Source organism: Hypanus sabinus, chromosome 8 (assembly GCF_030144855.1).
Source record: "Hypanus sabinus isolate sHypSab1 chromosome 8, sHypSab1.hap1, whole genome shotgun sequence".
In the NCBI taxonomy this organism is placed as follows: domain Eukaryota; kingdom Metazoa; phylum Chordata; class Chondrichthyes; order Myliobatiformes; family Dasyatidae; genus Hypanus; species Hypanus sabinus.
This window is the reverse complement of record NC_082713.1, coordinates 128940081-128964760: the sequence shown is the minus strand read 5'-3', so window position 1 is coordinate 128964760 and position 24680 is coordinate 128940081. Positions and strand designations below refer to the sequence as shown.

The 24680-nt window shown below is 42.0% G+C and overlaps 1 protein-coding gene across 5 annotated transcripts in view; it reads right to left on the bottom strand.

The window, feature by feature from the left end:
• Positions 1-24680, bottom strand: part of LOC132398415 (DENN domain-containing protein 5B-like) — a 288937-nt gene that overhangs the window by 27110 nt on the left and 237147 nt on the right. For all 5 annotated transcript variants that reach the window (XM_059977803.1, XM_059977805.1, XM_059977804.1 and 2 more), the window contains 7 exons: positions 20654-20747; positions 12017-12148; positions 9058-9210; positions 8572-8650; positions 7248-7329; positions 5151-5279; positions 471-592 (listed from right to left, as the gene is read on the bottom strand). In XM_059977803.1, coding sequence (XP_059833786.1) covers positions 471-592; positions 5151-5279; positions 7248-7329; positions 8572-8650; positions 9058-9210; positions 12017-12148; positions 20654-20747 — 791 coding nt within the window. The remainder of the gene's footprint in view (positions 1-470; positions 593-5150; positions 5280-7247; positions 7330-8571; positions 8651-9057; positions 9211-12016; positions 12149-20653; positions 20748-24680) is intronic.

Below are 24680 nucleotides of genomic sequence, written 5' to 3'. Positions count from 1 at the left end.
TACAATTGAGCACATTCAAGTTCGAGCATACAGAAGCCCAATGTAAATGGCAGGAAGAGTAGACCGCCTCAGTTATTCACCCATCAATCAACTTGGCCCAGTGTGGCTGAGTCTGGGGAATCCCATATTAGCCTTTTCTGCTACCTCAGAAACAGACTGGAAACAAGTTATCTCAACCACAAAGTGTTGCTTGGAAAAAAGAACTTGATTGTTGGCCAGGGCATCAGGAGCAACCTCTTTGAGCAATGTCACCACCTTACACCATCTGAGAGAGTAGGTAAGGTGCCCATTTGCAGTCTTACTAGAAACACTATGATAAAGCATCAATCCATCAGCACGTGTGTCAGACTGAAATGTTACGCCCATATCTCTGTACTATTGAATGTACTACCACATCTTTCCGGAATGTAAACCATTTGGTTCCCAAAATGGGATTATTTTCAGTCCAGATGTGCATTGTTTCCACTTACTGATGGTTGTGAACACACTGGTAAAGCAGAAGTAGTCCACAGCATTGAGCGACAGTAGGTGATAGAGGAATTGTTCCTTTTCCTCCTCGCAGCGTAGGAAGGCGTAACGCTTGTATAGCTTCCTGTTGAGAGGAAATGTAGATATTCAACACCAACTGAATAATTAACTCCTCTGATTGCAGGCTGATTAAACTATCCAGAGTTCCTCCAGTGTAGTGCAATGGCCCAACATGATTCAATAGAACACTCAGACAAAATTTGCATCCACACAAGCAACCAATAGATCAGTCAAAGGAATTGAGAGAAATAGTCATACTGAATGGAAACAGGCTCATCATCCCACTGAGTTCACTTTGACTATCAAATGCTTATATACACTAATTCAACACTGATTCCATTTTGTTCTCCCCGCTATCCTGGCATCTCCCTGTCCAGGTTTACAAACTAGGAACAATTTATAGTGGTCAATTAAACTACTAAGCCACATGTCCTTGGAACATGGGACATTTGTCACAGGGAAACATGCAGATTTCACTCAGAGAGGACTGTTACTCAATAGTTACCACCTCTCAACCATCAAGTCCTTGAACCAAAGGAGATAACTTCACTCAATTTCGTTTGTCCCATCATTGAAATCTTCCCACAACCTATGGACTCATTTTCAAGGACTCTTCATCACATGTTCTTGATATTTATTGTTGATTTATTATTATTATTTCTTTTTTTTTGTATCTGCACAGTTAGTTGTATTTTTCACACTGGTTCAATGCCCAAGTTGCTATGGACTTCCACTGATTCAATTATGGTTATTATTCTGTTATAGATTTATTGAGTATGCTGGAAAGAACATGAATCTCAGGGTTGTATATAGTGGCATATATGTGCTTTGATAATAAATTTACTTTGAACTGAGGAACAGGATTGAGTCTGGTCACTGTAGTTCTCAGAGAGCTGCTGTACTAACTGCCACTGTGCTGGCCCAAAGGGAGCAGACAGAACGAATGAGGGTTAGGGATGGAATTTCAGCTCAGTGCAGGGCAGCTGCAGGTAATGGTAGAGTAGTTGGAAATGTTAAAGCTGTAGAGATACAGGGAGAGAAAGGGTAAAGATTGGATGGGGTTTGAAATTAACTTGGAACAACATTGTGCTTATAATTTACATGGATCAATTAAAGATTAAAAAATATACAAAAATAAACCTCACATCTTCACACTCCCATTTCTCTGTTCTCACATCAGTAATTGCAGTTTACCCTCAAATGTATGAATAGCGTTATGCAGGACAAGGAGAAGAGCAATAATACATACACAAGTCAGTGTTCACATTCTTGTGTTCTGATAATGAACTGTGTGTTGTATATATAATCATTTTTGAGATTATATGGAATGATCAAAAACATCGGGTTAGTGAAATTTGGATTTCAATGAGATAAACTGTGGAAATGAAATCATTTGTAAATGTAAGTGAGTCTGTAATCTTGACAACTAAAACCTCCTTATTCTAAAGTACAATAAACCTCCAGTCACTTTTCTGAATGGTTCAGGACTAGAGGAAGAAAGATCGAGGATGGAGTGAATAGAAAATGAGTAAATCAGTACATGGGGATGTGCAAACTGGGAGGAAGCAAGGGCACAGACTGCCTCCAGTATTCACTTAAAGAACACTGAGTAATGCAAGGAGTCCTTATGTTTGCACTGTAATGCTAAACATTTACAGGTGTTTTCCTCCAGGATCTAGTAAGGTGAAATTCCCATTTGCTCTTTGTTAAGTATTGAGGTGATACCTAATTTGCCGTTTAACAGGTTTAATTTTGCACGATGTAGGGTAAACTGAGGTGGAGGTGTATTTCCCAGATTTTAGGTCCACAGTGAATGAACAACTTGAAAGAACAGAGTCTGGCAAATGAGGCTGGGAAAAATTATATCTGCAAATAGGTTTTTATTTAGCCAATGAGTGCAAGCCAGAGATTGTCATACAAGCAATTTTCAAAAGGAGGTGACCCAGGACTGCGGACAACCTTTACAGCAAGTTAACAGTCACACTGAAAATGGAGATATTCTCTTAGTGTCAGACTATCCGTATTAGTGATTTAGATGAGAATGTCGGTGACATGCTTAATAGGCTTGCAGATGGCACCAACATGGGTGGTGTAGTGGACCATAAAGAAGGTTGTTTAAGATTATTACAAAAAGTGGGCCAAGTGCTGTACTCACTGTACACCCATGAATATGTAGCCAAGTTTCCATTGAACTCAATATATAAGTTTGCTGATGACACCACAATTGTAGGCCATATCTTGGGTAATGAGGAGTCTGGGTACAGAGAGGAAATTAAGAACCTGGTGGCATGGTGTGAAGACAATAACCTATCCCTCAACATTAGCAAGACGAAGGAATTGGTTGTTGACTTCAGAAGGAGTAGCGGACCGCATGACCCCATCTACATTGGTGGTGCACAGGTGGAACAGGTCACAAGCTTTAAGTTCCTCGGGGTGAATATCACAAATGACCTGACTTGGTCTAACCAAGCAGAGTCCACTGCCAAGAAGGACCACCAACGCCTTTACTTCCTGAGAAAGCTGAAGAAATTTGACCTGTCCCCTAAATCTCTCACTAATTTTTTATAGATGCACTGTAGAAAGCATTCTTCTAGGGTGCATCACAACCTGGCATGGAAGTTGTCTTGTCCAAGACCGGGAGAAGATGCGGAAGATCGTGAACACAGCCCAGCACATCATACAAATCAATCTTCCATCTTTGGACTGACTTTACATCGCACGCTGTCAGAGCAGTGCTGCCAGGATAATCAAGGACACGACCCACCCAGCCAACACACTTTTTGTCCCTTTTCCCTCCAGGAGAAGGTTCAGGAGCTTGAAGATTCGTACGGCCAGATTTGGGAACAGCTTCTTTCCAACTGTGATAAAACTGCTGAACGGATCCTGACCCGGATCTGGGCCGTACCTTCCAAATATCCGGACCCGACTCACACTACCTTACTTTCCCTTTTCTATTTTCTAATTATGATTTATAATTTAAATTTTTATTATATTTACAAATGTTTGTACTTCGATTTGTACAAACTTGTACTTCAGGGAGTGCAAAGCGCAGAATCAAATATCGCTGTGATGACTGTACGCTCTAGCATCAATTGTTTGGTGACAATAAAGTAAAGGAGTGGCAGATAGAATTTAATTTGGACAAATATGAAGTGTTGCAGTTTGTTAACTTTAACCAGCGTAGGACATACACAGGGCCCTAGGGAGAGTTGTAGAACAGGAAGGCTTAGGAATACAGACACATAGTTCCAGGAAAAATGGGGTCAGGTCAGCAAATGAAGCATTTGGCATGATTTCCTTCATTGGTTACAGCACTGAGTACAGGAGCTGGGTTGTCATGTTACAACTGAACAAATTATTGGTGATCCTGACACAGTGATGTCAAGAAAACAACCTCTCCCTCAATGTCACGAAACAATGGAGCTGGTTGTGAACTAGAGGAGGAATGGAGACAGGCTAACCCCTATTGACATCAATGGATCTGGGGTTCAGAGGGTGAACGGCTTTAAGTTCCTTGGCATCCACATCACTGAGAATCTCACGTGGTCTGTACAGACCGGCTTTGGGATGAGAAAGGCACAACAGCGCCTCTTTTAGCTCAGGCAGTTGAAGAAGTTTGGTATGGGCCCCCACATCTTAAGAACTTTCTACAGGGGCACAATTGAGAGCATCCCGACTGGCTGCCTCACTGCCAGGTATAGAAACTGTACTTCCCTCAATTGCAGGATTCTGCGGAGAGTGGTGCAGTCAGCCCAGTGCTTCTGTAGAAGTGAACCTCCCAATATTCAGGACATTTACAAAGACGGGTGTGTAAAAAGGGCCTGAAGAATTGTTGGGGACCTGAGTCACCCCAACCACAAACTGTTCCATCAGCTACCATTTGGCATAAAAGCCAGGACCAACAGGCTCTGAGACAGCTTCTTCCACCAGGCCATCAGACAATTCATGCTGATATATTTGTATTTCTATGTTATATTGACTGTCCTCTTGTACATACTATTTATTATAAATTACTATAAATTGCACATTGCACATTTAGACAGAGACGTAACATAAAGATTTTTATTCCTCATGTATATGAAGGATGTAAGAAATAAAGTCAATTCAATTCAATTCAGCTTCAAGTATTGTCAGCAATACTGGTTGCCCAGCAATAGGAAGGGTGCCATTAAGCTGGAAAGGACGCAGAAAAGATTCATAAGGATATTACTGTGATTGGAGGGCTTGACTGATTTATAAAGGGAGGCTCAAATGGCAGGAACTTTTTTCCCTGGTATATAGGAGGGTGAAGGGTGACCTCATCAAGATATTTCAGATCATGAGAGGAGTAGATCAGATCTTTATCCCAGGGTAAGTCTAAAACTCGAGGGCATATCTGAAGTAAGGGAAAAGATTAAAAAGGGATGTATGTAAGGGGCAACTAGTGGGTGTATGGAATGAGTTACCAAATACTGGCTAGCTCAGGTAGACAACTTGGTTGGCAAGGACAAGTTGGGGCAAAGGGTCTGTTTCCATGCAGTATAGCTTTATGTGACTAAAGAAATTCAAATATTTGCAGTAAAACCCTCAGTTTACATAGAATTATTCAACCAGTTAAACAGAAATCAATCCCATAAACTTACTTGATGAGACTCTGGTTAAAGAGCAGTTGCTTGAGCTGTTGAGAAAGGACCTTCTTTTCAAGGGACAGCCGAATCCACGCCCGGGCACGGCCAACATCGGTCTTGATCTCACTCATCTGCTGGACATGTCTGAAAGATTAAGTGACCATTAAGTGATTAAGTGTTTTTAAAGGAATTGCCTTCCCTCTTCTCCTCCTGCCTCATTCAGAATAGTTTTGCATTTCTGCATCTGGAGATTGTGATTGGGCAGGCAAATCAGACAGAGTGTAGCTGGTGGTGACTGAGTCAGGAGAAGGTGGGTTCAAATCCTGTTCAGGTCACGTACTCTGGACATACTCCAGCATTGTTGGATATTCCATATATTAGACAAGATGTCTAATTGTAAATTGTCCCTCTCAGACAGATGTAAAAGTTCTCCCTGCACAACTCACGATGATTGGGTCAGCTCTCCTATCGATACTTCTTTCTACCACATTGTTTGTAAGTACATCGCTGACTGTAAATCGTCTTGAAGCATTTTGATTACATGAACGGTGCTATAAAAATGCAAATCTTTTTTTCATTAAACAGATTGTGAAGTACCACCTGCTGAATTATTTATAACGTGTTGACATGAAATTGCCTGTTATGTCAATTATCAGCAAAGGCTGTTGAGGTTTAATGGCCATTTGAATCAGGCCATATAAATAACACGCAGACCGGTCTTCATGGCTGCAGCCTGTTTTTTTCCACAGTGATCTTATGGTTACCCCAGTATAAAATAAGATGGCACATTTAATAGCAAAGGCAATAAAAATGATTGCCAGCAACATCTGCAGAGGGTGGGGGAAAAGGATCTGAATAATGCAGACATTGCCTGATGCAGGGAAACAACATAATCAAACCGAGGCACTGGGAGAATATGCCGAACCAACTGACTAGGATCCTTCTCCAGAGAGAAGCGGTTTCAAAATGATTGGCAATCTGTTTGTTAATCGACATTTTCTTGTGGAGGGAGTAGATCAAAAATGGAAGCCATTAATAAGAAATTCTGGAAACACTTCAATGGCAAAGTGACCGAGGGAATACTATTGCTAGATTTAAAGGGACAATTGATAAATTCAGGAATAAGAAAGGAATAGGAGGATTCACCATTCTGGCATCATTGTGTAGGTTCACAAGCAGCAGAGCTAGCAGCTTGGTCCAGTCCAGTAGCCTTTTCGAATACTGTGATCCCTGCTTAACTCTTCTCTGCTGTACACATGTACTGGTTAGTGCATCAAATTTGCCACATTACAGTATACAGGGTAATTCAGTTCTAAAACTGAATTAAAAGTACTTCTGGTGGTGTATGTCCGAATGTCAGCACATGTGTGATAACAAGATAATGATAAATGCTTTGCAAAATACCCTCAGTGGCTACTTTATCCAGACAGGAGTGGAATCTGGTGTGGCCTTCTGCCGCTGGGACCTATCCACTTCAAGGTTCAATGCGTTGTCTATTCTATGGTGCTCTTCAGCATACAAATGCTGTAATGTGTGGCTATTTGTCGCTTTCCTGTCAGCTTCAACCAGTCTGGCCACTTGTTAACAAGGCCATTTTTTCCCACAGAACTGCGGCTCACTGGATTTTTTTTTATTGCACTATACTCTGTAAACTCGAAAGACTGCTATGTGTGAGAATCTCACGAGATTAGCAATTTCTGAGATGTTCAAACCATCCAACAATCATTCCACGGTCAAAGTCAATTAGATCACATTTCCTCCCAATTCTGATGTTTGGTCTGAACAACAATTGAACCTCATGACCATGTCTGCATACTTTTATGCATTGAGCTGCTGCCACATGATTAGCTGATTAGATATTTGCATTAACGAGCAGGTGTACCTAACAAAGTGGCCACTGAGCGTATGTCTTCTTTCACACATGGGTTATTTGTCAAACTTTATGTATGTATAGTTTTTTCATAAATTATATTGTTTTTCTTTATTCTCCTGTAAATGCCTGCAAGAAAATGAATCTCAAGGTAGTAGATAGTGACATATATGTACTGATGATAAGTTTACTTGACTTTTGATTTTGACTTTGAAGTGCAAAGACCCACAGTCACACTGTACCTCATGTCCTGGATGAGAGAAACCTTGAGGGTTGGCAAGATCAGTCCTGACTCCGATTTTCGCCGTTCTGACCCAGCCATAACTGTGGGAACATTATGAAAACCAGAAGGCAGTAGGCTCAGTGAGGGATTCAAAACCAACCATATACCATTTATAACATATATTGCTTCCTGGTTATTGTATAAAGATTTTAGTGAAGAGCCATTGATGATTAAATGGGGGTTAGTTTCAGCTTTAGGTTATCAATGTGCCTGAGTCTCCACAAGTCAAAGGTATAATCTGCACAATGCTGCCAGGGAGGGGGTCCTGTGACAATAGCTCCAAGATGGGTCTGAAAACACTATAGTTTTGCAAAGAAACTCAACAGGCCAGGCACCATCTCTAAAGGGAAATGGACTGTTTCTGTTTTGGGTTGAGATGCCTCCACAGATGCTGCCTGACCCACTGAGTTGCTCCAGCATCTGCTGTCTGTTGCACATGCATCACCATGAATGTGGGGTCTGTAACACCAGCCAAACTTTCTCTCCATGATGAGGGAGGGGTGGTCTTAGTATTTGGTCTTTGAGCTGGGCAGAGTGTGAGGCAATTCGACTGAATGACGCTGTTGGTCAATCTCTGTTCCTCAGCTCACCACAGCCCCAAACAAGAGGTGAGAAACTCCAGTACATTGGAATCCTCAAATTCAAAGTCAATCATTCCTCATAAAAGAGGCTACATTCGTCACATGTCAATCCTTCAATTATTCATACGCTGCATCCAAAATGTAATTTCTGAACTTCTAATTTGCATTTGAATGAATCACTACTAGCTGTCTGTGAGTGTTTCCCTGCGGGTATTTATTCCATAGACCGGCAATTCATTAATTGAAATGGTATTTCCACACATTAATTTTGAATTTTCCCCCTGCTTCTTTGGATCAACCAGAAACACAAATGGAATCCTAAAACAGTAATCATATCACTGCATTATCCATGCAAGAGCATATCAATAAAATTGCTTCTCATTTATCTGGCCCCTCGATCATTGTTGTCACTCCCTTTTGTGTCCTTTTAAAAGAGGCTATAATCTCCCTGTCCTGTGGGAACGAGAATCATAAACAGTTTTCCAAGAGCGATGCTTCAGTGATTTAATCGGAGGCCGAATGCTTCACTATTTCTGTACAATGCTGAATGCAAATGCACCCTACGTTGAACACTGTTATAGCTTCGATTGTAAGATTAAACAGAAGCCACTGACACCCCAACACCACCTTCTGCAACCCCATACCTCTATTCCTAAATATTCTACAAGAATAGTGCCCTCTTACAAACAGGCATCTGCTCACCTGGGGTCTCGACAGTTGCTTCCCGCTTCTCCTCACACTCCTGATAATGCATCAGGTGGGACCAGAGAGCCGATTTCCCCTGAGATGATAGATAAAACAAAAGGACAGCTCTGAACAAAATGCAGAATGCTGGGTAAAACTCAGTGGGTCAGGCAGTAACTACAGAGGCAAGAAAGTTCAGTCAAAGTTTTGGGTCTAGAACTTGCATTAGGACTGGGACAGAAGGGGAAAGATTGTCAGTAGACAATCTCTGTTGAGGAAAGGCACGTGATAATAAATGGCACCGAGTCGTGGTAAGTCCATTATTCAGAAGAGGAACAGCAGTAGAAACTACAGAGGGAGAAAAGCACGAGAAAGACTCATGGATAGCCTGCTGTAGAGAGGAGGCAAACACCATCACAGACCAGCAGAGTTATCCACAGACGATGCTAGCTCCACAGTGGGATATAGCCTGGGGCAGGTCACAGCTTCTTCTGAAGGACTCACCTGTTTGATGAGCAGCCCATGACTCCAGATTCTCTCCAGCAGGTCACACAAACTTGCAATCAAGGTGTTCTCCTCCAAGCCAGTGATGTTGGCCTCTCCGTGTCCCAGCTCCACTGCCTCGTGTCCCATCTTCTCCACCAGCATTCGCTTGGTCTGCAATGCAGTATGTGGCAATGAATTCAAACCATCCCACCTTTACTGAACAACCTGTGCTTAACTGCCAACAGACATATGTAATTCAACTGATTTTTTTTAAGCATGTCGCAGCAGACAGCCAGCCATTCTTGTCTGGTGCGTGATGTCAAGATTGGTCTCCTTTCGATTAACTGGGTCAAGATATGAACGTTCCTGAGGCCGAACGTTTTTTACGAGGCCGAATGGCTAGCTCAACGCTCAACCCGGCACGGATGGAAAGTGTGCTCAGAGTGGCCTGACTCGGATTCGAACTCAGGAGCCTTCACTCCAGATCCGGTGCTGATGCCATTGCGCCACCAGCCAGCCAATTCAACTGATGAACCTGAGCTAATCTTTCCTTGGCTTGGTGGACAAGTGATGGTGATGCCTTTCTCAGCCATCAAGACCACTTTGATTTCCATAGCAACTGTCTGATTCACAACATGCCTTACTGCAGATCACAGTGACTGAAGAGCTTGTGAAATGAGGTCACTGCTGTGGTACAGGGATCATCTGGGACATATGAACCATGATCCCATAAATAACAATGCGAGGATTCACTTCTGTGATGTCAATTGAGAAGTAAGTGTTTTCCAGGCTTCAGGTCTTGGGTAGGTGGCATCCCTTCCCTGGACAAATTCTTGTCCATGCAGTGACAGGGAAGACGTGTGTTTAAGTCGCACACCATCTTGGTAAGCTGGTGAGGCAGCAGCTCAGTGTGAAGTTGGTTGGCCATTTTTTTCCTCACAGGACATCTTACCCAAGCATCCAACTGATTGATCCAAGTCCTGAGTACGTACAGGGCAGTTTGTCTCTACTCTGGCTTCATTAAGGTTCATCCATTTATCACAAAGAGAGACTCCAGATCAAACAAAATGGAAGCCTCAGCACCCCTGCTCACAATTAACCACTTTCAAGCTCAACAGAATTGTGCCAATTAGCCCCCTGAAAATGATCCAACAATTTCTTAGACATAGAATGCCACTTACCAACTGTAGATCCAGAACCTCTCATACCCTTGACCAGCAGTAAAGTTGCTCAGTCTGAAATTGTTAATGAATCTATCAAAAAGGTGTTGAGAATGGGGGAGAGTTCTTTGAGTGTGGCATTCTTTGTGTGCAGAATTCAGATGTTTATCTGTTTGTATGGAGAGCTCTTCAACTTCTTCCCATGAATATTCTGACTTGAACTTTAAGATTGTTCCAAAGCCCCCTTGATATAAAACCCCTTCCATTTAGCCTGCCACCTCAATTAGTTTACCCCCATCACCTCAAATCAGTTTGCCCTCTGTCATTTTCACAACTGGCAATAAAAAAAAACGGGTCTATTATGTTAACCCACTTAGCCCCAAAATTATTTTGCAGCTTCTTCGTTGTAAAGCCCACTGCAGGACATCCCATGTAATGAACAGGTTTTGTATTTACATGCCTGGAAGCAAATATTGTTGAGAATTTGGAAAATCCACAGAACTACTTAGTATGTTAATTATTCCTCCTCAGTACTGTAACAAATAGCATCAAAAATGCAGAAGACTGATAAGAAAGAGCTATTCTTTCTTATCAGAGGGGCAAGTAGTGTTGAGGAAACAGGGAGTCTGTAGGAGGATTTAGACAGATCGAGAGAATGGGCAAAGAAGTGGCATATGGAATGTAGTGTAGGAAAGTGTATGGTCATGCACTTTGGTAGAAGGAATAAAGACATAGATTTTTTTTAAATTAAAATAAAAAAACAGAGGTGCAAAGGGGCTTGGGAGTGCTAGTGCAGGATCCCCTAAAGGTTAACTTGCAGGTTGAGTCAGTGGTAAGGAAGGCAAATGCAATGTTAACATTCATCTCAAGAAGACTAGAATATGAGAAAAAGGATGTGTAATGCGGAGGCTTCGGTCAGGCTGCACTTGGAAGTAATGTGAGCAGTTTTGGACCTCTTATCGAAGAAAAGACGTACTGGCATTGGAGAAAATCCAGAGGAAGTTAACAAGAATGATTCCAGGAATCACATATAAAGAGCATTTGATGGCTCTGGGACTGTACTCACTGGAGTTTAGAAGAATGGGGTCAGGGCAGATCTCATTGAAACCTATTGAATATTGAAAGGTCTGAATAGAGTGGATATCAGGAGAAAGTTTCTAATAGTGGATGTGTCTAGGACCAGAGGGCACACCTCAGAATAGAGGGATGTCTGCTTAGCACAGAGACGAGGAGGAACTTTTGTTAGCCAGAGGGTAGTGAATCTGTTGAATTCATTGCTACAGGTGGCTGTGGAGACTAAGTCATTGTGTATATTTAAAGCACAGGTTGATAGGTTCATGATTAGTCAGGGTGTCAAAGCATACGGGGAGAATGCAGGAGAATGGGATTGAGAGGGATAATAAATCAGCCATTGTGAAATGATGGAGCTGACTCGATGGGCCAAATGGCCTAATTCTGCTCCTATGTCTTATGGTCCACTCCTCAACTGGAAGTGGTCTTTTCCCCAGAGCCCAAAAGAGGTTGACTCATGCCCATCTCTCGGTAGGGGCGTATGTTGATGGCTAACCTTCCAGAGTGGCAATGGAGAGCTCCCAGGTCTTGGTTACAAGAAACCTCAAGCACATTCACAGACAAACTGATTAGATCCCCAGTTCCCCTAGAGACCTCTTTTCCAAGGGCTTTGACATCAGTTGAAGATAACAACCCTGCAAAAACCCCAAGATTGCAGTGGGCAAGAAAACAATGCACTGATATCATCTGCTCCAACTCCCTTCCTTCCATGTGCAAGTGAGAGAAAAAGAAATGAAAGTGGTTACCTTGATGCGACATTCTTTGAGCAGTCCTTCCACGAACTTCCAGTTGGTCTGTGCAATCACCGCGGGTGACAGATCAGAGAGTTTTGGCTGCCGCAGGCTCTTTCCTAAGCTCCGGGCCTCCTGGATGTATTTCTGTGGATCAGGGCAAATCCATTTAAGGCTACTTTTTCCAAGCATCAAGCATCTGATGAACTTGTGAGAAATGGCATTCCGTAGTAGGATACAAACGTGTGCTGGGAGAGGGTAGTGTAGTTAGAAGGGTACCATGCAAAGTACCACATAATCCATTACTGCCTCCATATAGGGGGATGCTAATGCTCTCCTCCCCCTTTCACAGATCATGCAACTCTCAATATTCATCCAAACACATTTTCCTTGTTCCTCAAAAGTTACTCACTCCTTCTTTTGCCCTTATGATAAATTGGACGAAGCATGGAGTTGCCTCTAAGTAACGCCACTCTTGTGTTTTAGACCCAAGCAACCATGGACGAATGCAACTGGGCATTTTCAGATGCGGTAAAACTACAGCACGGCAATGTGCATATTTATATCACCTTCCACACTGTAAAATGAGCCCATACTTCTCAGATGAATAATCGGACAAAATATTATGCTAAGTGTAGCAAGGAGGTCATGAAGTTACACAGCATGGAAGCGGGTTTGTTGGCCCAATTGGTCTATGCTAACCGAGACACCTTAATAAGCTAGTCCCATTTGCTCACATTTGGCCCATATCCCTCAAAGCACATGTACTGGAATTCGGTGGGTCAAGCAGTCAATCTGTGATGGCAAAAGGTGAAGGCTAATTTCTGGATCAAGATCTTGCAAGAAGACTGAGAGGGAAGAGAGAAGATTGCTGGGATATAATAAAGATGGTGAGGTATTAGTATAGGTTACCTAAAACTTTATAGAAGTCGGATGAATGAAAGAGGTTTAGGAAAGGAATTTGGGATCTATATAGATGAAGGTCCAAACTCTAATAGTGAGTCAAAAAATCATGGATGCACATATAGCCAGAAATGGAGGAACACATGAGCATTAAATAACTGGGCACCTGGAGAAGGTCATACTTAGAGAAGGGATAAGGCCGTCATTAAGGATTATAAATTTGACCTATTGCTCTACTGGGAGCCAATTATAGATTGACAAGGAGGGGAACTAGAACAGGGATGTGGTGAGATCCCTGATGCTCTACTGGATGGACTCCTATCTGATTTAACACAAGTGGCTTCTTTCAGCATGCTATGTAGAACACCATCTGATCAAGTTCTAAGAATCTTTAATGTTGTAATGGACAACGATCTATTTGACTTTGAAATCAGAGTGTCTGATATTCCATTTCCTAGGACACAGCAAGTGGAGATTCACGCGAAAGCAGGATGTTGGAGCAATACAGAACAAGGGGAAGTGCAGGACATCTCAAATGACAGCAAGAGTCTGGGTTCTTGGGGACACTGGCACCAATAACCATTGCAGTTGTTTGAGCAGTGTCTAAAATAGCCTAAAGATTTTGTTTAACCTTCTCAAAGAGGTGATGTAATTTGTAAGGGAAATTTGGAATGTGTTTATTGATGCAGTTTATATATCTGTAGAGCAGAACGGATTTGATGGTCTGCATATCTATTCCTGACCATTCACGTACTTTGAAAAATATTTGCAGGCAGCTGGATCACACCCACCACTGGGTAAAACCAGAAAAGAATGGAACAATGTCGGAGAGCAGGCAGCCATTTGGTCCCTTCCACTTGTGACAGCGCTCTGTTGGAGCTGGTAATTAGTCACTCACCCATTCTTTCCTCTCTGATAACTAAACTTCTTTATGTACCAAGGTAGCTGACATTAAAAGGACATTAACAGGGTGATATAGTTGGCCTTTTGTGTAAAGGCAAAACACAAAAGTCCCTGTCTCCCCTTGAGTAGGACTGAAAGATTCCACAGCACTATTCCTTGAAGAACAGCATTGACTGTTCAGAAACCTGATGGTGGAGCTGTTCCTAAGAGCTCCTGTCCTGGCCAATACTTGATGAATTAAAACAGGCTACCCAGTTATTACCACTGTTGGTTTATGAGATATGACTACCAGTTTTGTACATAACAGCAGGAGCTGTATTTCAAAACTAGTTAATTAGCTGTAAGGAACTATGGGATGCCCTGAGGTCATGAAGGGTTGCATATTAATAACAAGGACTTTCTATATTTGGAGTCCCGGCTGATTTACTTGAGAATTCCACTGATCAGCAAAGTTTTTGTGCCCGACCCCAAACATTCCAGTGGAGAGAAGTGACCAAAACGCGAATGTATGGCACTTGCAAAAAGGTGATCTAAACTGCAGCGTTTCAGTTGCAGCACGTTGATTGTTGTGATGACAGTATTGATTTTATTAATGGTATATCACAGCTGGTTACATATTTGCAGCAATTATTTGGTGTCACAGAACAGCAAGGAGCAAAGGAGAGTGACTTGTGGCAAGCTACTGTTTGAGGCAAGTTCCCTCCACAACCCTGCAAACCTATCCATTGAAGATTTGATTCATTCAGTCAACAGAGCCCGGGTCACCACCTGCTGCAGAAGAAAGGCTTCCTCAAGTTGTCTCTACTTTGTTAAGGTGCTGGCTAACAGCCCATCTGTCACCTGATGCCTGATTTATTCTATAAAAATCACCCTAGAGTTTAACACTTTACCAGCCTTCTCTGTTCCAGAGAGAACAAATCAGCTTCTCCTCTATAGCAGGTTGTACTTCTTACACTGAATTCATAAGTGTACACACACGAGAACACTGGCGTGCACATACATGCTCCCCAGGCTGTGTTGGGTAGAGCGGCATTAATGCTGACGTCATTCATGGTGAGGTTTGCATGCAAATTGGTGATATATAATGACACATCTTAGCAAAGAATTGACAGTTATGTGGGAAAGCAAATTCTATGAGAGGGAAAGGGGTGAGAGAAGAATATTTTGGGAATAGAAAATAGTGAGGAAGGAAAGGTGTGAAAATACCCTGCAAACTCACTGTTAATGATCATAGACTCTGCAATATTTTCAAATAACCCAAGCATTCAACAACAGTTTCTGTTCCCTCACCAACAAATTTTTCATTTATTGGCCTTCGTAATTTCACATAAATTAGATTTCATTCATTGGTTAGCACATCTTTATAGAAATCAAGCATCAAATCAAAGCTGTTGAAATTCCTCAGCAGCCTTCAACAAAATCACAGTGGTGTAAAGTCAGACAGCGGAGGATGGGGGTGGTGATGATTGAAGGTTCACGTCCAATCTCACAAAACTACCTTATGTGTGTTGCAATGAGAATGCAGGACTGGGTAAAGACTCAAGTGGGTTACAACAGTGCGGTGACCAACCATCATTACAGATCAAGTGCATAAAGTAAGCAACAATTCTCATTAATGACAACCTGGAGGTGCTGCCAAATCAGGTGCCTGCATGTTTCATGCATTGTGGCCAGCTTCCAGTGTGGTAATTAATAAACGTACCTCTTGCAAACAGACGGGACTCAAGTTACTTCTGTCCCTGTCCTACACAACGTGTTGGGCAGTTTCATGCCAGCTCTGAGTGGCCCTGATACAAAATCCCAGTAGTTGGTACAAATTTAGCATAATCACTTTAAGATGCCTAGAGTGGTTAAGAGGAACCTAAAGCTGGCCATGTGATGAGGGGACAGAATGCTTTTCTGAATCAGACATGTTTCCTTGATATCTGACACCAGCATGATACTAGGTCTGGAGGGGTATGTATTGAGGAAGGACACACAAATACCTTGTTTTTCCTCAAGTTCAGAAAACTGGGACATCAAAAATGATGAAAGAGTTTGATAGATGTGGAGAAGATATTTCTTTTTGCAAATGAATCATAGTGAGAAGGGGGTATAATCTTAAATTAGGAGTTAAGCAACTCAGGAATGGAGTCAGAAAACAATTTTCAATTCATTTGGCAGTAATTTGGGGCTGACTTCCACAAAACCTGCACGCTTCCTGAGACAGACCGGAGCTTTTGATATTGAGATTGATAGATTTACATTGGGTAGGCAGATAAAGAAGTCAGCAGCAAAGTTGGGAAATGTTTTACTTCATGGTAAACAATGATCCAATGGAATGATGAAGGCCCAAGATTTACTTTCAATCCCTCTGTTTCTATGGATACTGGGCCTAGTGTGCTGGAGACTCTTAATACTGATATTCCTTTCTTCAGTGAAGGAACATATTTTAAAAACAAGTGCTCTGAGGGCTTTGTGGAAAATGCTAAGAGAGATTTCTAACCTACCTGGAGGAAATAATTGTTAATGTTTCCAGGTTAGTTCTTCAGGTGCAAGCCCTACTTCAGTGAGACAAACATACTGAACTTGCAAATCAAAGCTGTGAAAGGTTAGAGCCTCTCACCATGCTGCCTTGCACAGAGATCGAGCACAACGTACCAGAGAGCACTCAGAGAAGGATTTTTTGGGAGGTCGTACAGTGGGGGGTGGAGCTTGGTCCCATTCCCAGAATGCCATAGAGTTGTGGCAGAGGAGAAGCCCCTCCACTGGCTAAAGACAACCGGTGGCAAGAGCACAAGGGAGAACAGATTGCAGAATGAGTGTGCGCAAGAGAAAGGAGAACACAGAATGTGAAAGGGGAGGAAGAACAGCAACAAAATAAGTTGAGAACAATTAATCCAAGTCTCTGAATATCAATAATTTATTTTGATGAAAGATAATTGCTCTGAAACAGTGGAGATAGTTTCAATCAAACTGGGCTTTAGAAAGCAGGCAATACATTGTACAGGCAGACCCTGGGCAACAAGGTTCTGTTTCTGAGAACTGTTAAATAACCTGAACTGTTCATGTGTTGAAAAAGAATATGGGAGAGAATTACAGAGACTCTGGTGATGGGAGATTGAGCAGGAACGGAAAGAGCAGCTGCCAGTGGACCTCAATGACCCAGTGAGTGTGCTTAATGCTCCCAGCTCTGCTCAGCTCCACCCAGCCCTCAGTTGTTGTAGTTTGGGAGAGGGAGCGGGGAGAGGCCTAGTTCCCCACATGGTGGGACATGCCTGTCGCCCTTCAGCAACTGGAAAATTCATCCCCATCTATCCCACTGATCTCCCACAAACACTTGTTCATATGTATAGGTGGTCCATTAAGTAGGGTGTTTGTAACCTGGGAAGGCACAACATGCACAGTATCACTGTCTACAAATCCAATGCTGTACAAACTTGGGCAAAGATTATCTATGGATGCAGTCCCATAGGACAAAGGGTCCAAGAACCTAATCTCCACCCTGGTGCACTGCATAGACAGAATCTCACTAGCACAAAGCACCTAATAATCTGTTGATGCATGCTTCATTAACATCAGTGTGTTGTTAGTTTAATGGCAAATTGGGCCCAATTAGCATCAAGGGGAGATATCATGACCACTGAGAATTGAATGGGACTATTTAAAGTCATTTCACAACCTGCTAATTACAGAACAACACACACAAAATGCTGGAGGAACTCAGCAGGCTGGGCAGCATCAATAGAAAAAGAGTACAATTAGCATTTCAGGCTGAGATCCTTCAGCAATTATGGAGCAGACCTATTTACAGTCACTGCTAGTTACCCCTCCAAGCAAATGTGCATGGGTTCAAACATCAAGTGAATTATGGTCTTAAGTTCTTGATTGGACATGGCATCAAAGGTTATGGGGAGAAGGCTGGGAAATGGGGTTGAGGAGGAGATAGAAAAAAAGGATCAGCCATGATAAAATGGTGGAGCAGACTGATGGGCCAAATGGCCTAATTCTGCTTCTATGTCTTATGGAATCTCAAGGTAGTATATGGTGACATACATATACTTTGATAATAAAATTACTTTGAACCTTAAAAGAAATCAGTCATGATTGCACCAAGGAATGGAGACAGCTGCAGAGATAAGTCTTCCTGCCACGAGGAAATGTCTGGGCTGTAGCAACTAATGACCCCCGATGAGCATGTGTATCTATTGTCAGTCTCAACAATGGGTTAACTCACAGAGCTGATCTGATGTTCATTGGGTCTTTGGATTAACCTAAGCATTCATTTCTGGACACTACTCTTCAGGAAGATTCATTTTAAAAATACGTGTAGGAGTTTAGAGAAGATTTAAAAAAATATTTCTTTATGTGTTGACAGTCTGGAAGTGCCAGTATTTATTCTCCATTCCTAATTCCCCTGAACTAATGAGTCAATATAGTGAACTACATTGGAGGGGGTTAGAGTTACCCAGAGGCTTGAGTAGGTAAAATTGAAAGCTTTCCTTCCCTGAAGGAAGTTAGTGAACCAAACAGGTATTTATAACAATCCCATAGCTCTGTGGCTACCTGTTAGTGAGCGTAATTGTATTTTTTTAAATTCCAAAGTTTTACTTAATTACTTCTTTTTAAATCCCAACTCCCATGGTGGGATTTGAATTGATATCTCCACATCAATGGCCCTGAACTCCTCTTGTTATCCACCAACTTAATCTTCTGAGGACAAAGGTTTAAACATAGTCCAAGTGAGGTGATTACAATTAAATTATCTTATGGGATAAACATGGCCAGTCAAACAAAATGTGCAAAATACTCAACAGGTCAGAGAGAAAATCAGAGTGAACATAACAGGTCAACAAACTCTCAGTTCTACTGAAAAATTACTAACCTGGCACATAAATTTTGTTTCGCTCTCCATAAATAATACCTCATGTGCTGAGCATTTTGCTTTTATGTTCCAGGACCTGCAGCATTTTACATTAGCTTATAAACTATTCCTTTGCTGACAAGTCCAAACAAGCAGAAGTAATCATAATTTTAGAGCTTGGGCAGCCTAAGGATGAAGTCAGGAATTTCATGTGGAATTCTGAGAGTAGCTTCTAAGAGAAAGTGCAGCAGAGATATATGGGGCAGATTTGTGCTCTAACTATAACGAAAGCTACACAAACTAAGTTTGTGTTGCTTGGAAGTTAGAATGTTTATGTGCATTTTGAGCTATTCATTTTCTGACATCTATAAAACATGGAAACTGCAGGGCACAGACTAAAAACAATCAGAACCAGATCTTTCAGGAGCAATGTAAGGAAGCAGTTTAATAAGTAAAGGAATGGTAACGATGGAAATTAATACTTGCTCTTAATTTTACATCTGAGCTATTGACTTGGTGTATGAGGAAACATCCGGCAAGGCAGGGCATGGTGCTAGCTGACAGATCAGCTGTGATCTCATCAAACGGTGAAACAAGTTTGAGAATTCAGTGACCTCTCATGTTCCTTAGTGCCTCTGTTAATAATTATCTCCCAATTTTACTCTCTTGCTACTTTCAAGGAAAAGAAGAAACCAACTAGGTTCTTTTAGTTGTTTCGTTTTAATATTCCTATTTGGTTCTCAATATTCTCATTTCATTGCAAGTTCAGAGTTAAAGGCCCATATTAACACTCAGCAATCAAGACCATCCTGGACTTTCAAGGTCACCAGCTCTATTGGCACCAAGGACAGACACTATGTGAAGCTCTTTCTCAAACTCGACACTTCTGGAGAAATACTGGGGTGTCAGCTCTCCAGGGAGTCTTCACGAATTCAAAACATTACTGAGTGCACTTAGAGGGGAAAAAAAATCACAAGAGCATGAAAAACAAAGATGTTGCTTGTTTCAATTCCTATAACTCATTTCTGAGATTTCTATGATGAAAGGGATGGGAAAGCATTCATTAATGTGGAGGAAAGGGGTTAAGCTTGAGGACCGGGGGGTTGGCAGAATCACGGGGAGAGCATGATAAAGAACAGAAAGGGCCTATCTTCCTTGTAGTAATTAACAGCAGATCAAGTCAATGAGGAACTGATTGCATATGTGCTAGTTGTCTGAGAGGCAATATGATTAACATCTAGTTTGGCACTCTGATCAATGTGGAACCAATTGTATAGGTGCTAATGTTGTGAAAATTGCAGAAACAATATCTGGAAACTGGCTGACCTGGTGTGATTAGATTTACTTTATAAATTTGAATTGTAACCTTGCGTTGGCAGAGATGTTTGTGGAACAGTTCCCTAAGAATTCACAAAATAAATGCAGTAACTAGCTTTGAGGTCTTTACCTACTTTGTGCTTGATCAGTACTAAATTCTCTAAAAATTAGACTCATGGTTGGCTATTTCTTTCTCCACATATACCACCTGACCAACACGAAATTTTCAGCATTGTCTGTTTTTATTTCAAAATTCCTCTGGAAACAGAGGGCCCTAGTGTCAGAATAAGGGATCAGCTGTTCAGGAAAGGGACGAGAAGAGACTTTTTTCCACCCTGAAGGAAGTGAAACTTTGCAATTATCTACCCAGGAGGGCAGTGCAGGCTCAGTTGTTGACCAGGATGGACAAATTTTATAGATATCAAGGCAGTCAAGTGATCTGATTTAATGCAAGAAAATGACACTGTGGTAAAATACAGCCTTGATCTTATTATTTAATGGAGCAAAATGCCCCACTCCTATTCCTATCCTTGAAGTTCTTAATTTATTTTGGATGACAACTATCACAGAGCGAGGAAGATTGAATAACAGTTATGAAAGGAAGAGTTGGGAAGATCTCACAAACTGGGAATGTTTGGGGTAGGTGCAAGTTGTGAATGGTTCGAGGATTTGGGATCATCCTGTACCTCTCTCAAGTCATTGTCCAGTGTCAGATGCTCTGAATGCTGTCGAAGACGATCCTTCCTCCGCTGTGCTGTGGCGCCTCGATTTGCCCATCGACTGTGGGATTAAGACAAGTGGAAGAGACAGTGTTAATGCTTGGAGCATTGACATAGATCATGGCTTACGTAAAGCATTAGTTGTAGCTCAACAGGTGGCCATTCCTCCACCCAGAAGGAACAAATCAGGGAACTTGATGGGATATTTCTTTCACACTTGCCCGGAGGAGTGCAGCTCCAATGACTTTCAAGCAGTACTGGACTCAGTTCAAGATATCACAGACACATCTCACCCCACCACTGGTAATATCTACACGAGGCACGACCTCAAGGGGTCAACATCTGTCACCAAAGATCCCCACCATCCAGGCCATGCCAACTACCCACAGCTGACATTGGGCACAAGGTACAGAAGCCTGAAGTCCCACACTACCAGGTTCAAGAACACTTACTTCCCTTGAACCACTGGTTCTTGAACTAACCTACACAACTCTGATCACATATTACCATTTAGCATGACAACAAGCTTTGTTTTCTTTTCATTTGATTTATTCTTGTAAAAATTATATATAATTCATGCTTAATGTATGATTTTACCATGCCACTTAGTGAAATACTTTACAGCACACCAGCTATAAGATCAGGGTTCAATTCCCACCACCGTCTGTAAGCTTGTACATCTCCCTCTGACCAAATGGGTCTTCTTTGGGTGCACATTGCAAAGATGTGTGTGCTAGTGTTAGTAAGTTATGGACATGCAATGTTGGCACCAGAAAGGTAGCAACTCTTACAGTCTTGTTCCAGCACAACTCTGATGCCAGCAACACATCTCACTCTTATGTTTCGATCAACATGTGACAAATAAAACTAATCTTACCTCTCTTGTCTTTTCCTTGTGATTGTCGTGTATCTGGTACCATGTGCCTGTGATGCTGCTACAAGTTAGCTTTTCTTTCATTGCACTTGTGCACTTGATAGCTTTTGACTTTCTACTTTGACTGAAGCTCAAATCCACAATCCACAGCAACTCAGGTCATGTTTCTGGAACCCGATTCTCTACCTTGAACATACACCTATCCACTATCCAAAACATACATCTATCCACTACCCTAAACATACACCTATCTGTTACCCTAAAATACACCTATCCACTACCCTAAACATACACCTATCCACTACCCTAAAAATACACCTATCCACTACCCTAAAAATACACCTATCCACTACCCTAAAAATACACCTATCCACTACCCTAAACATACACCTATCCACTACCCTAAAAATACACCTATCCACTACCCTAAAATACACCTATCCACTACTCTAAAAATACACCTATCCACTACCCTAAATATACATGCCCTCTGCCAATGGACACAGTTATTGCAGGGGCTACTACCTGCAGTTACTCATGAAAGCAACTCTGATGGCAATACTCAAATCCATGACCTTTAAGGCCAGGTGAGAATAACAATACCAAATTGCAGGCTTCCCTGCAAATTGTACACCATGCCATCCTGAAACACACCTCCATTCCTTCAAAGTCACTGGATCCAAATTCTGAAACTCCGTCCCCAACAGCACTGTGGGAGCACCAATACAAGAACCATTGCAGTGCTTGAAGGAAGCTCAGAAGAAGCCACTGAAGAGCAACTCATGCTAGCTTTGCTAATCATGATCAGATCATAAAAAAATTAATTAAAAAATTGCGACTTTTGGCTCTGAGCAAATATCGCAGCCCACAAACATGAGCACACGTTCAGGCCTGTGTAACACTGTATCAGGTACAAAACTGTCAGAAGAAATAGTGTCAAAGTTGTACTTTGATCCATTAGAATTGACCAAGATGGACACAAACCTCCCCACCATCAAGGACATCTTCAAGAGGCGATACCTCAATAAGGTGACATCCATCACTAAGGACCCTCATCGTCTGGAATGTGCCTATTTCTCATTACTACCATCAGAAAGGAGGTACAGGAGTCTGATGAGCCACAGTCATCAGTTTAGGAACAGCTTCTCCCCCTCCACATTCAGATTTCTGAATGGCCCATGAACACAACCTTGGTATTTCTTTTTTGGCATTATTTATTTTTATACTTTTTAGATTTTTAGGACTTTGCACTGTACTGCTGCTATGAAACAACAAATTTCACATCATATGTCAGTGATAAAAAAATCTGATTTTGATTCACCATGTCCACGATAACCTTTATTGCCCAAACCTGATGTGCTGCTGGTATTAAAGCTACCTTGCCTGAAGTCACTGGCAAGATTGTGGAAGGAAATTGTCAGGATGGAAATTTCCCATTTGTTAGTCATGGCACTCAGCACATCAAGTGCCAGCTCGTCCTCTGCCTTTGGCGGTATGTAAACTGCAGCCAGTTTCATGACAGAGAACACTCAAAGTTAAGTAGAATGGTCAAAGCTTAATTGTTAGACGTTCCAGGTTGCGTAAACGAGTGTGAAACAAGACTGCTACATCTGAGCACCAACATGAGTTTATCATGAAGCAGACACCACCACAACTGCCCACTCCTGATGCCACTGTCCAGTCCATCTGCTGGATTGAGAACCTTTTGGGATGGAGTGCGGTGCCTGGAATATGGGGGAGGGGGAGGGCGGTGGGGACAGCCATGTCTCAGTGAAACAGAGAACAAAGCAATCACTTATTTCCCTCTGGTATAGCAATCTTTGCCCTCAGGTTCTCCATCTTGCTCTCTAATGGCTGTATGGCTGTACATAGGCCAGAAGGATGCTTGTGAGAGGTAGTCATATCTCCGCTGCTTCAATTTGGCCTGAAGCCCCCACCCTAAGTGACTCACTTCCTGGAGCGATGGCAGCCAGCTAGGTGCTGTACCTACATTTCTGAGAGCCAAGTTTGCCAAGTCCTATCAGCTCATGAGGGGACTGTAAGATCACTTGTACATTTAGACAATTCAAAAGTTGGTTTCTTAAAGGGAAATTACAGATAACAGTTCAGAAGATGTATATCATGTATGTTTGTAGTTCTATCACTGGTGCCATTTTATTTAAGTGGACAAGAAAATTTCCACCGATACAAAGCACTGCATAAATTAACAACTCTATTTCAGGATCAGAAACAGATAACTTTTGCTGGTGAAGTTCACTTCTAGAGATTCATCCATCACTTTGAATGAGATAATTAGGTACTAGAGAACACTAAGATCACATTAACATCAAACCATTCTGAACTTCAAGTTAAGAAAGTGGCACTTTGGTTCCTTGTGACATTGGCTGGTTGTCAATATTAGATGTTTTTGCAGCTCCAGGGTTAGTCTTGATCAGGAAGACTGCCGCCCGGCATTGGACCATCAAGAGAATGGAAAAGCATCAAACACGCACATTTCCAGCATGGCCCAAACAGGCTCAGCCAAGTTGCCAGAGGACATTCCCAGGATCAGAAGCCTCAATGTATATACATATACAGCACTGGAGGAGACCAACTGGCTCATGGGGTCCATGCTGGCTTCCAGGAAACTAATCCTGTAAGTCCCACTACTTAGTTTCTTGTACCCCTGCAAGTCACTCAGAAATATCCTTCAGCTTCCTGGTATTTCTTTCTACCATTAACCGACACAGCAGCCAATTAACCTATCAACGCGTCTTTGGGAGGAAAGCAAAGCTACTATTTTGGTCACAGCTATAAACTAGAAGCTAAAACTTTCATTGATGCCCCATGAGCACTTTGATCCTGAAATCTCTTCTGCCGTTCCAGTTGAGGTGTCAGCTGACCTCTATCCAAGGTCTCGTCGACTGCCCCTTCTCCGTGTTGTGTTGATCCCTAACAAAACGCTTAAAAAGTCATCTGACCTCCTAGAATCTACAGCCTTCTGAAGAACAGACACTCAGTGAACTCTTTATTAAGCACATCTGTACTCCTGCTTGTTAAAGCAAATATCTAAGGTGGCAGCAACTCTGCATACAAGCAAGCAGACATGGTCAAGAGGTCAGTTATTCAGACCAAACATCA